This window comes from Mesocricetus auratus, unplaced genomic scaffold (genome assembly GCF_017639785.1).
Source record: "Mesocricetus auratus isolate SY011 unplaced genomic scaffold, BCM_Maur_2.0 Super-Scaffold_6723, whole genome shotgun sequence".
Classification (NCBI taxonomy): Eukaryota; Metazoa; Chordata; class Mammalia; order Rodentia; family Cricetidae; genus Mesocricetus; species Mesocricetus auratus.
The window spans coordinates 12,584,933-12,597,697 of NW_024429183.1; the positions used below are offsets into that span (position 1 = coordinate 12,584,933).

General features: G+C 44.1%; 1 protein-coding gene across 1 annotated transcript in view; it reads left to right on the forward strand.

Moving 5' to 3' along the window:
- Positions 1–12,765, forward strand: part of Mlkl (mixed lineage kinase domain like pseudokinase) — a 28,340-nt gene that overhangs the window by 3,170 nt on the left and 12,405 nt on the right. The window contains exons 2-5 of the mRNA XM_040736789.1: positions 982–1,414; positions 6,038–6,111; positions 8,796–8,976; positions 11,654–11,751. Of these exons, the coding sequence (XP_040592723.1) occupies positions 984–1,414; positions 6,038–6,111; positions 8,796–8,976; positions 11,654–11,751 (784 nt within the window). The 5' untranslated portion in view covers positions 982–983. The remainder of the gene's footprint in view (positions 1–981; positions 1,415–6,037; positions 6,112–8,795; positions 8,977–11,653; positions 11,752–12,765) is intronic.

The following is a 12,765-nucleotide window of genomic DNA, read 5'->3' on the forward strand; positions in this document are numbered from 1 at the left end:
GCCTGCTCTTCCAGAGGACCCAGGTTCAATTCCCAGCATCCACATGGCATCTCACCACCATCTGTAAATCTAAACCCAAAGATCTAATGGTGCCCTCTTCTGGGCATCAAAGGTACTGCATGCACATGATAGGCATACAGGCAAAATACTCATACACAAAATAAAATTTTAGGAAAGGTAGAAGAAGGAAGGTTGAAACCTGTAGATGAGGTGACATAGATTTCAAGATCAGTTTAAACTAGTGGCTCAATGTTGTCATCAATTCAGAATCTTCCGTTTTTCTATCATTCTTTTTGTTTGTTTGTTTCTGTTTTTGTTTTTGTTTTTCAAGACAGGGTTTCTCTATATTGTTTTGGAGACTGTCCTGGAACTCATTCTGTAGACCAGGCTGGCCTCGAACTCACAGAGATCTGCCTGCCTCTGCCTTCCGAGCGCTGGGATTAAAGGCGTGCGCCACCAATGCATGGCCCGTTTTTTTCTATCATTCTTATGTGGGCTTCATTACAAGCTGTAGGATAAGGCTCTGTGACTTTTCACTTGTATGCACAGAAAAAGAGAGGGAGACAGGTGGAGCAGAAACTTTTGGCTTTGGCTTCCTGGGCTCTCTCAGGAGAGCTAGGCACTTGCTCAGCAAGCATTCTCTCCACTCAGCCTGGCCCAGGTGCCCAGCTGTGTTTTATTTTTAAGATATGGTTTATTTTCAGTGTATGAGTGTCATGCATGTATATGTAACGCAGGGAAAGACAGAAAAAATTAAGACTGACAGAATATCTCACACTATAGTCCATGCTGGCCCCAGACTCACAGAAACCTTCCTGCCTCAGCCTCCCAGAGTCCATTTTCATTGCAATCCCATATTCTTGGCCAAGTGTAGTTATGGAGGCAAATCAGGACTGGCAAGCTACCCTTGACCCTTAACTAGCTGAGCAGTAAATACGCTGGGGACTGTGGGATTTCAGCCAATCTATGGGTCTCTTCCAGGCATGGATAAACTGGGGCAGATCATCGCCTTAGGCCAGCTCATCTATACAAAGTGTGAAGAGATGAAGTACTGCCGGAAGCAGTGCCAGCGTCTAGGGAGACGCATCCATGGTCTGCTGCAGCCTCTCCAGAGGCTCCATGCCCAAGGAGCCAACAACCTGCCAGACGACATAACTGCTGCTCTGGCCCGTTTTGAGACCGTCCTGAAGGAGGCGAGACAGCAGATAGAAAAGTTCAGCAATAAGTCCAATTTTTGGAAGTTTGTGACTGCGGGCAATGACAAGATACTCTTCCTTGAAGTAAACGAGAAGCTGAGAGATGTCTGGGAGGAGCTCTTGCTGCTGCTCCAGGTTGATCAATGGAACCCTGCTCCAAATATCAGCCAAATAGCATCCTGGCCGCAGGAAGATCAACAGGACGCAGAGGAGGATGGGTGAGTATCCTAAAGGCTGACAGAGAACAAGCTGGGCATGAAGTAGAGGAACATATGGGGTCAGGGAGCATCTTAGCTTCACTTTGATTTGCCAAAGGAAAGGAAATGGAAGAATTTGAACAGTTGTGTATACTTGTGACTTAGAAATCCTACTGTATGCATGACAGAGGCTGGTACAATCGGGTGAAGGCCTTTTGGGGGAGGGGACACATTGTTACCTGCATGTGAGTCTCCTTTGCTTCTCCATTAACTTTTTGATGTAATATCTGGAATCCAAATCCATATCTGACAACCTTTGCTTCTATGGAACTCTTGCTTAAAGTGAAGATTGTCCAATAAAAGCATTTACTAAAACAAACTAAGGGACCATGTATTGGGTACAGCATGCACAGCACTGTTCTAAACCTTTGGGATACAGCACAGAACAAAATAGATAGTATCTCTGACCTCGTGGAATGCAAAGTCTGCTGATAGAAAGATAATTTTCTCTAAAGCCCATGAAAGCCACAGGGCAGAGTAATGATACACAATGATTCAGAAAGAACAGACAAGACAGACATTTGAATGGACACCTTGACCAAGGAGAAGGAGCTAGCCATACAGAAACAAGATTGCCCTTGTGGTAGAATTGCAGGAAGGAGACCCCAACTGAACCACTGTATTTCAAGCCTCTGCTTGTGCTACATCCACTAAACAAGCCATCTAGCAAAGCTCAGCCTGAAGAGACAAAGGCATACAGTTGACTCTCTATGTTGCTATGGCTGTATATGGCTACTTCCTGGAAGTCACTAACTAGAATCAGTAATTCAACCTACCTGAGAATCAGAAAGGAAGCATGAATGAGTTAGGAGACCACATTAGACGGCAGATGAGTTAGCAATAGCTTGAACTAGAATGGCCCTCCTTGAACATCAAAGAGGGTCAGGCTCTAAAGAAGTGAGGTATGTGCTAGGCTGGAGGTAGAGGGTAAGAGTTGAGCCTAGGCCTGTTGATGAAGTTTCTATCTCACCTGATCCCATAGCCATTTAGCCCCAAATAAACACACAGAGGCTTCTATTAATCATAAACTGTTTGATGGATCAGGCTTCTTACTGACTATCTCTCTCTTAATTATTAATCCATAATTATTAATCTATGTATTTCTACATGGCCTTATCTTACCAGAGAACGTTCCAGTATGTTACTCTTTTATCAACTACATGGTGTCTCTCTTGCGGCTTCCCTCTCTCTCCTCTCCCCAGAATTCTCCTGTTGCTATAGTCCTGCCTATACTTCCTACCTGGCTACTGGTCAATCAGTGTTTTATTCATCAACCAATAAAAGGAACATATGTACAAAAGGACATCCCCCATCATAGGCCACCAGGAGAGGGAAGATGAGGGAAACATGGAAACAATTATGACCTTCTTAGATTTATGATAACCCAGTGATATGAATCCCAAAAATGGTTAGCTAAAAGATAAGAGGTTTGTTAGTAAAGGAAGCTGATACAAGATTAACTTTTTATCAGGTGAGTTACAGGCTGATTGCCAAAGATAGCCATCATGAGGCGTTTTAGTGACAGATCACTAGGCGAGTTCCCACAATAGCATCATGTGGCTTAACCTGGTCTAGCCCATGTGCCAAGGGGTGGACTAGGGAGGATGTAAATGTATCCTAGAGCAGCAAGGGTGGGGGAGGGCTTATCAACTCTGTCTGAGGGAGATGCTGGGGCAATGACCTGAATCCTTTGATAGAGAAAGCACAGAAGGGTCTGTAAAGCCAATAGTAAGAGTTGGGTAGAGAGAAAAGGAGCGAGGAGGTGTGCTGGGTGTGTCCGCTTGACACAACCTCCAGCCATCTGGGAAGAAGGACCCTCAACTGAGGTAAGGCTCCTTCACACTGGCCTGTAGGCAAGTCTGTGAGGAATTGTTTTCATTAATGACTGAGGACCCCATCCACTGTGGGCAGTGCCACTCCTGGGGTTGGTGGCCCTGGCTGTACAAGAAAGCAAGTGTAAAAGTCATGGAAAGCACAGCTGTCAGTGAGCCGTGTTCCTCCACAGTCTTCGCTGCAGTTCCTGCCTCCAGGCCCCTGCCTTCAGCCCCTTGCCCTGGCTTCCCTGAATGAGACTGTAGTAGGTAACTAATAGATAGAGTTCCATCTGGTCATGGTGCTTGTCACAGCAACGGTGAGCAAACTAGGACAGAAGAACACATGGACACACCTTTTACATGCTTGAGCTCAGAGAAGCAACTGGCCTATTGCTTTGATATGGGGTGGGGATGCCCAGTCAAGTCAACAAGAGACATCTAAGTGAGACAAGTGAGGAGGGTTTTAAGCAAATGAGTTCCTTTTTGTAACAGGAGAAGTCAAGACATCTGTAATCCAATCATCACCCACCATCAAACAAAAAGAGAATCAGGGATCAGGGAGGACAGCGGGTGTTATGGTAGAATAGAGGGCAGGATTGGCTTCCAACTTTTCTTATTTTGTTTTTTTTTTTTTTTTTTGGTTTGGTTTGGTTTGGTTTTGGTTTTGGTTTTTGGTTTTTCAAGACAAGGTTTCTCTGTGGCTTTGGAGGCTGTCCTGGAACTAGCTCTTGTAGACCAGGCTGGTCTTGAACTCACAGAGATCCGCCTGCCTCTGCCTCCTAAGTGCTGGGATTAAAAGTGTGTGCCCGACTGGCTTCCAACTTTTCTAATCATGAGAAAATTTTGGTCCATCTCTTCATGGTGGCAGGAACCATGTGGAAGTCATTACCTGGAAGACAGGACTGACTTCCTGCTCTGCCCTTTAGGTTTCTGTGGGTGATACAGTCACATGGTACCACATTCTAAAGATTTTTAGAAGGTCCAGAAGAGCTGGGTATAGAAGTGCATGCCTTTAATCTCAGTACTTGATTCACAGAGGCAGGGGGAATCTCTATGAGTTCAAGGCCATCCTGGTCTACATGATTAGTTTCAGGACAGCCAGAGCTACACAGTGAGACCATTTCTGGAGGAGGGAGGGGTAAGGGAGGTCCAACATAAGCAGTTAATCTCCCCATCATCCTTAATCTCTAGGGATCTCTTTTACATCTTAGACATGCTCTCACTTTGTACCATCTTTTCCTGGCCCTCTGGAGATTTACATGTACATTTTCTGATTCTTGAGTATTCTTCCAAATAAATTTCCATAGACTTCTCTGGTATTTCTTGATATATATGAACCAGATATATTGAACATGTAAATTGTATCCAGTTGTTCACTGTTATAATTTCATAGGGAGCATCTTTGTGTGATAGTCCCAGTAGTGAAATTACCTAGCTAATTGAAGGGTTAAAGGCAATGAACATTTTCAATTTTGATAGAGATTGCTAGATTGCCCTCTACAGATGATATATATTTTGGGGGGTGAGGGATTCGAGGCAGGGTTTCTCTGTGGCTTTGGCTCGAACTCACAGAGATCCACCTGCCTCTGCTTCCCAAGTGCTGGGATTAAAGGTGTGCGCCACCACCGCCCAGCTCAGAGGCTATATATTTTATCAATCACAGATTTAAAAAACAAAACAAAACATTGTTTTCTAGGTTTTTTTTCCCATTAGAGACTAAAGATCTCAAATCCTCAGAATTCCTCAGTCCTAGGCAAGCTGAGTTGGCAAGAATTTATGTAGAATATAATGTATTTGTGATGTAAATAAAAAGGCACTGGCCAGGACAGGAGAGATGGCATAGCTGTTAAGAGCACTTCCTGCTCTTTCACAGGACCCAGGTTCGGCTCCCAGAATCCATGCTGGGCAGTTCACAGCTGCCTGTAACTCTAGTTCTAGGGGATCAAAAAAATCTTCTTCTGACCTACTCAGATATACACATGCACGGCACGCATTCACACAGACACATGCATACTTATGCATAAATAAAATAATAATAAGTCCTCAAGATCTATCAGTTCAGAGTTTTATAGAAATAAGTTTATTTTTCATTCAAGCAAAGTACATGAGACCCTCCAAGATGACTCCTCCCTGGGACACTTTGAGTAGTTAAGCACTTTCTTGTTGATACAAATTTCCACTCCCAAAGCAGCCAGGTTGGGACATGAACAGAGTCAACAAAATATGTCACTGAAAAGCTTCCTGACAGCTTAAGAGAGGAAAGACTTACCTGGGTTCATAAATTCAGTGTCTTCCGGCATCATAGCTGTAAAGGCACGGAGCAGTTCTCTGGCAGTGGAAGTGTGTAGCGAGGCTCCTCACATCATAGAAGACTAGGAAGCAGAAAGGCAGGCCAGGCCAGACTCACCCCCCAGTGACTCACTACTGCCAGCCAGGCTCAATCTTCTGAGGGCTCCACTGCCTTCAAAACAATGCCACTCACTGGGGACCAAATGATCAAATCACCAGCCTGTGGGGACAGTCCAGGTTGAAAACACATCTCTTTCACTTACTTTCTTGGCCAAGTAGGTCCACACAGCTAAACTTCAGGGCATCTCCTATGTGTTTGAAAATAGAAATATGAATATTAACAGTAGTATTTCCCTACCAATGATTAGAGTTTAAAAATCTGTCACCTTAGTGATTTTAATTAGCATCTTGGTTTTAATGCACATATAGTTTGTGTTTTGCACTTACAGTTTTAAGCATGTGCTGCCCCTTTTTCCTGCAGATATGAGCCTATTCTAGCTCTCTTGAGGAAGCTAAGTATTGACATGGAAGAAATCAAGGAAACTCTGAAACAACGTAAGTTGCCACATTCCCTGTTGCATTAAATGCTCCCAAAGTAGAAGCCATCCCTTTGTTAGAAACTCCGGCCTCTCTTCTCCGGTCCTGCTCTGCTTTCTCTGCAGGGTAGCACTGGAAGCAGTTCACGGGTGTGGGGATGTGGCCACAGTTAACCCAGACTCCTGTCTGTGAAGTAGCATTTGAAAGTGGCTTCTTGACCAGCAAGAAACCATAGTATTTTACTAAAATAGACCAGGTATGGTGGCACACGCCTTTAATCCCAGAACTTCGGAGGCAGAGGCATCTCTGACTCTGAGGCGAGTCTGCTCTACAGAGTTAAGTTCCAAAACAGCCAGGGCTACACCCAGAAACCCTGTCTCAAAACACAAAATAAGAATAACTTTTAAAAGGGGATGCTACAGTAAGTATAATAATAAATTATTTCCTCCACGAATAGCATTGACATCCATCAAGTTTCTGTTACAGTAACAAATACCCAAGGCAGCAGCTTAGAAAGAGAGATAGTTTACTTAAGCTCACAGTTTTGAAGATATTCAGTCCATGATTGGTTATCAGTCCCATTGTTTTCGAGTCTGTGGCAAGGCAGCTTATCAGGTAGGAACACGGGATGAAGCAAAACACTCACCTGATAGGCAAACAGCAAAAGAAGAGAAAAGGGGGAAGAGAGTAGGGTCCCACCATTTGTCCCCATCTTAAAGTTTCCACCAACCTCCCAATAGCACCCCTGGGGACCGAGCTTTTAACACATGGGTCTTTGGGGACATCCAAACAGTAGCAGCATCAAAACTTCAATTCATTTACTGATTGTCCATAAGAAATTCAAATCAAGGGCTTTGGAGAGGGCTCAGTGAGTACAGCGCTGGCTGCAAAAGCATGAGGGCCTCCTTGGATCCCCAGCATCTCCTTAAACCCAGGAATGGTGACACACACCTGGAATCTCGACACTGGAAGGAGGAGATACGATCTCCAGGGCTCACTGGGCAGCCAGTCCAGCCAGTCAGCAAGCTACAAAGTGAGCGAGAGATCTTTTTCCAAAGACAAAGGTGGATGGGAGCTCAAGAGGTGACCCGGCAGTTAAAAGTGCTCCCTACTCTTGCAGAGGGCCCAGATTCAGTTCCAGTGCCAGCCAGCCATATGGTGGCTCACAGTCACCTGTAGCTCCAATTCCAGGGCATGTGATGACTTCTTGGGGCTTTCTCGAACCCTGCATGTAGCGTACATAGAGACATGCAGGCACACAGTCATGCACATAAAATAAAAATAAATAAACAATTTTTAAAGAAATAAACAAGGCGAGAAGCAAAAGAGAAAGACACTTAATTTCCACCTCTGACCTCTACGTGTATAAGGCATGAATACTTGCACATGTACACACACACACACACACACACACACACACACACACACATGAAATTTAAATTAAATTTAAGGTACTCATTTATTCACACACTCATTCAACAAACTGGCTACCAGAAGCTCATGCCATAGGGGTAAAGGAAAGGAGATGACAGAGGGACAGTGCAAATGTGTTGTATGACATTTCTTGTGGGACTGCACGTTCCGGTGTATGAAGGTGTGTGTGTGCCCATGTGTGAACATGTTCATGGAATCCGGAGGTCAAACTCAAGCATTATTCTGACAGAGCCATCTATTTTGTTTTTGAGACAGAGTATCTCACAGAGACCTGGGGCTCATCAATTAGTCTAAAATTTCTGGCCACCAAATCTCAGGGATTCACTTATCTCCACCTCCCTAGTGTTGGGGTTACAAGTACATATACCATCCTGTCCACCTTGTACATGGATTCTAGAGATATGACCCTATTTTTCACACTTCTGGGGCAACACTTTACTGACTGAGTTACCTCCCCTGCCTTCCTGGGAAATTTATTTTTATTACCTTAAAGGAAAAGGAAAAAAAAAACAGACTGTCTTAATTTCTCTTGCTGTGATAAAGCATCAAGACCAAAAGCAAGTTGGGGTGGGGTTTATGTCAAATTGGCATAAAACTAGTTGGCACTCAGACCAAAGAATGGTTTTGTCCAAGTCTATCTTGGTGAATCAAAGTATTACTATTACTTTCTGGAACATGGGTGAGAAGTTACTTGTGGGAGTATAGCATGAACAAGAACTTAGGAAAGCTGATCACTGAACTTCTACACAAGAGTCTCCTCTCAACCAGCAAAGGTTTACTATGCAGAGACTTCTGTGAGTCCTGTATGTTTCTTGACCTTCCTCAGCCTTGTAAGTTTCCTGTGAGCTTCATGAATTTCTGAGGAAGAAAATGTAGCAATCCAGGAGGAAACAGCCATACAACTGACAGCAGTATAGTTGCTGAACTTGAACTGTGTCTCTAGTTGATCTGAAATCACTCAACATGATGCCAGGTACCTAGTGCCAAGCTGTGTGGCAACAGAAGTAAGGAGAAGTCTGAGATGAGAGAGGCTGGCATTAAAACTGGACAGGCAGACAAGATTGGAAAAGGAGGCTAAGGACTTAGATCAATGGTAGAAAATGTAACTCAGAAGCAGAGGACCCTCTACCCTGAGTTGGGTCCACCGGAAGCTCCAGCCAGGACCAGTTTTGGTTCATGGTGTGAGGTCTCCCCCTCATATCACTAAGAGGCCATTTCCCTTAGAGCACGTTCCTAGCAGACTGACTTTTTCTCTCCCTCTGTCTCAGGCTCACTAACACCCACACAGGAGATCCCACAGGAGCAAATCAAGGAGATTAGGAAGGAGCATCTTCTCGGGTCTCCGTGGACCTTACTGAAGAACAACAACCTCAGCACACTCTATAGAGGAGAGTACCACAGGTCTCCAGTTACCATCAAAGTATTCAAGAAGCCCCAAAACGGCAGTGGGTAAGAAGTAGTGTGTGATTCTTATATGTATCAACCCTTATTCTCTGTAACTTCTCAAGGAGAAAGGTATGTTTTCCCCATTATTAAATGGAGGGGGATCAGGCTCTAACAGGTTCAGTGACATCTATCACAGTATTTTCAGGATATTCACTAAAATAAAATATAACTAGTAATAAAAACTTGACATCTTAGTTTGCCATATAAGTCACATAAACACAATTCTAAGAGATCCTATTATTCTTGTCACAGATGCTTAGGGACTAATTCTGCATCTGGGAAGTTAGGCTGGTAGACAAAAACATGAACCAAGAGATACATAAACCACATGGAGTTTATTAAAGGTGAGGAAGAGCAAAAGGGAGAGGAGAGAGAGAGACGAAAGGAGGAAGAGAGAGACAGACAGGAAGGGCAAGAGAACAAGAGAGGCAAGAGAGAGGACAAGAGGAGAGAAGAGGGTAAGAGAAGACAGCAAAGAGAGCATAGGTGGGCGGGGTCTGTCTTTTAAAGGGTCCTTTGCACCTGCAGTGCAGACTTAGTACTCACGGAACCCTGGGCTGACCAGAGTACTGCCTGAGTGCATTCTGCCAGGTAACAGGGGCAGGCCAGCATAATGCCTGAGTCCTTACACTCTCACCTTTACTTATTATTAAAAAGGTGGGGAGTTAGACATGGCAGGTTAGGGAATAAGGACATCTAGTTCTCAAGACTACTTCCTGATGACTTGGAGGGCGTTGACCATCTTTGGGGAACCTGAGAAAGCTGGGGTGCTGCCACATCCTGGGGTAGCTGGTTGTTTCTTCCAGTCCAAGCTGTGTGGAACTCTATGGCATCTCTTAGACCTGGCAAGATGTTGGCAGAGCAGAGGATAAAGTTAAGTTAAGAAAAAGAATTTTTCTTAGGTCCTGGCACTTGAGGGGAGTATTGTAAAATGAGGGAGGGGCTCCCTAGGGGGGGGCTCAAGAAGGGAGTCCCAGAACAAGGGAAAGGTTGAATAATATCTGGAATGAATCTGACCTGTTTGGGTGGGTCCAATTCGGCTCCTTGGAACTTACAATAATCCTTTGAGTTTGTGAAAACATAAGTATTAGACACATTAGCAGCATATTTATGTTAGAAGCAACTTGGCTGAAAGCATTAACATTTCTAAAACTGACAGGTATTTTTAGGACAATGAAAAGCACCTTAATTTTGACCTTGCAGTTATCGTATAGTGGTATAGCATGTTGTTTAGTATCCTATCAGAGTTTTGGCTGAAAGCATTAACATTTTTAAAACTGACAGATATCTTTAGCACAATGAAAAGTACCTTCATTTTGACTTTGCCATTATCGTATACTGGTATAATATGGTGTTTTGAACTCTGTTGGAGTTGCACTAGTAGCTTATCAGAACTTCGTTGATTAATGTTAAGACTATCAACAGTAGCATAATGGGAAAGAGAGAGATCTGAGACGTGTTTCATTTTTTTAATGTCTCAACTCACTTTTTTATCATCACTTAAGCCTTTTTTCTTCAGACCTTCATAACTTTAATTCATACACCTTACACTTTCCTGTCTTCACATAGATAAGCCCTAAAATACCTGTTCCTGAAATCTGTTTTGTGACAGCTGGAGCTTTGACTGTTGCTTTAAGCTGGCAAGGCTACCAGTTGTCAAAAGCATCAGAGTTCTTGAAAAGGATAAAATTTTACCTGAATTAATAATTAAAGAATAACAGAGACTTAAAGAAACTTACTATCTGGTTGCATGGACAGCCACCGAAAGATCCCCCATAATTGTTGAGGGCAGAGGCTTTAAGGAAACCTGCCTTCTGCTGATAGCATGGGACTTGTGGATTGGTAGTGGTAGGAAGACTTGCCCACTGTTGGCTAAGCAACATGGAGAAAGTCGATTCCCTTGTCCTCTGGTCCATGATCTGAAGAGTCCTTTGCAGCAGTTGAGGTGAAAGGCAGGGTTGCTCGGTGGCCAGCACTACCACTTTTGTGGGTGGAGTTTCTTTAATGCCCACCAGTCTTCTTGGAGAAAATGGGGTGGGGGCAGCAGCTGGCCTGTCTCTGTTATAAAAAGCTTTTTAATAAAGCATTTTAAGCCAGGCAGTGGTGACACATGCCTTTAATCCCAGCACTCGGGAGGCAGAGGCAGGCGGATCTCTGTGAGTTTGAGACCAGCCTGGTTGGTCTACAAGAGCTAGTTCCAAGGACAGCCTCCAAAGTCACAGAGAAATCCTGTCTCAAAAAAACAAAAATAAATAAATAAATAAAAATAAAGCATTTTAAATGCCATATTCTCTATATCTCTGGGCATTTGAGGGCTGTCTGTCTGTTTAGTATATCTGAACAGACAAAATTTGTCAGTAGTTAATTACCTTAAGCATATAGATGGCTAGGTAAGGCTTTATCCCTGTAATTAATTTGTATGGTTACAGATTAGTGCAGGATCTGTCAGGAGAACTGGACTGAAGCTGAGAGGCTGTGGAGAGATGTTTTAGTCAGAGCCCTCTAGCCTGACTGTAGCTGGTTTTAACTTAGTAGGTTAGATGTACACCTATAAAGGACAAAGAAGTAGAGAAAAATCCCCTTTTGTAATAGAAGCTTAACCTTTGTAAACAGCATACACCATATATTCTTTGAGGGGCCTTCGGAGTCCAAATGCTAATCTCTCCTTCCACTCTCCTAGAATAGTGAGACACACTTTCAATACCGAGATCAGAGCCATGAAGAAATTTGACTCCCCCAATGTCTTGCGTATATTTGGGATTTGCATTGATGAAACAGGTAAGGAGGCTTCTGGGATTGGTCATAGATTCATAGGTGAGCACTTAAGAGATTAGAAAGAGAGTTGTGTTAGCCAGGTGGTGGGAGTGTACGCCTTTAATCTCAGCACTTGGGAGGCAGAGGCAGGTGAATCTCTGTGAGTTCAAGGCCAGCCTGGTCTACAAAGCTACACAGAGAAACCCCGTCTTGAAAAAAAAAGAAAGAAAGAAGGTTGTGCTGTTCAAGTTAGGCATGGAGGTCAGCCACATGGTGGACAAACAGCTACATGGTGGAGAGGAAAACTTTAGAGACAGTAAAAAAGTTCAAGTGCCAGAGGAAGTGTACTTCAACTCTGGGCAGCATCCTGAAGAAAGACAAAAGAAAAAAAAATGACCATGAGTCGGGCCTTAGAAAGGTGGTCAAGCCCCACAGAGTGTTACATTTTTTTTTTTTTTTTTTTTTTAGAGACAGGGTTTCTCTGTATTGTTTTGGAGGCTGTTGGTCCAGCCTGGCCTCGAACTCACAGAGATCCGCCTGCCTCTGCCTCCCGAGTGCTGGGATTAAAGGCGTGCGCCACCACCGCCCGGCTAGAGTGTTACATTCTTAAGGGCAGCTCATAGGGCAGTGGAGAGGACCTAAGAGTGACACGGACTCCCTGATGGACAGACAGACAGGAGCAGGGTCCATGACTAGGGAAAAGATGGCAACCTTCTAAGATGGCTGGCTCCTTCCTTACCCTCCTACCCAAGACAAAAGCCTAAAACAGGCTTGGCAGACTTTTTTTCTCCTACCAGTAGGACACAGGTGCACTCACACCACACCTCCCTAGACCCTGGTTTAGAGACTGGATTTTCAGACTCCCAAGTCCAATCTCTGATTAGCAGAAGAGAGGAGGTCTTTCTGGATGCTTGCTCTCTCTCTCTCTCTCTCTCTCTCTCTCTCTCTCTCTCTCTCTCTCTCTCTCTCTCTCTCTGTGTGTGTGTGTGTGTGTGTGTATGCACCCCTCCTCACTCCTAACAAAAGTCTTCCCTCACT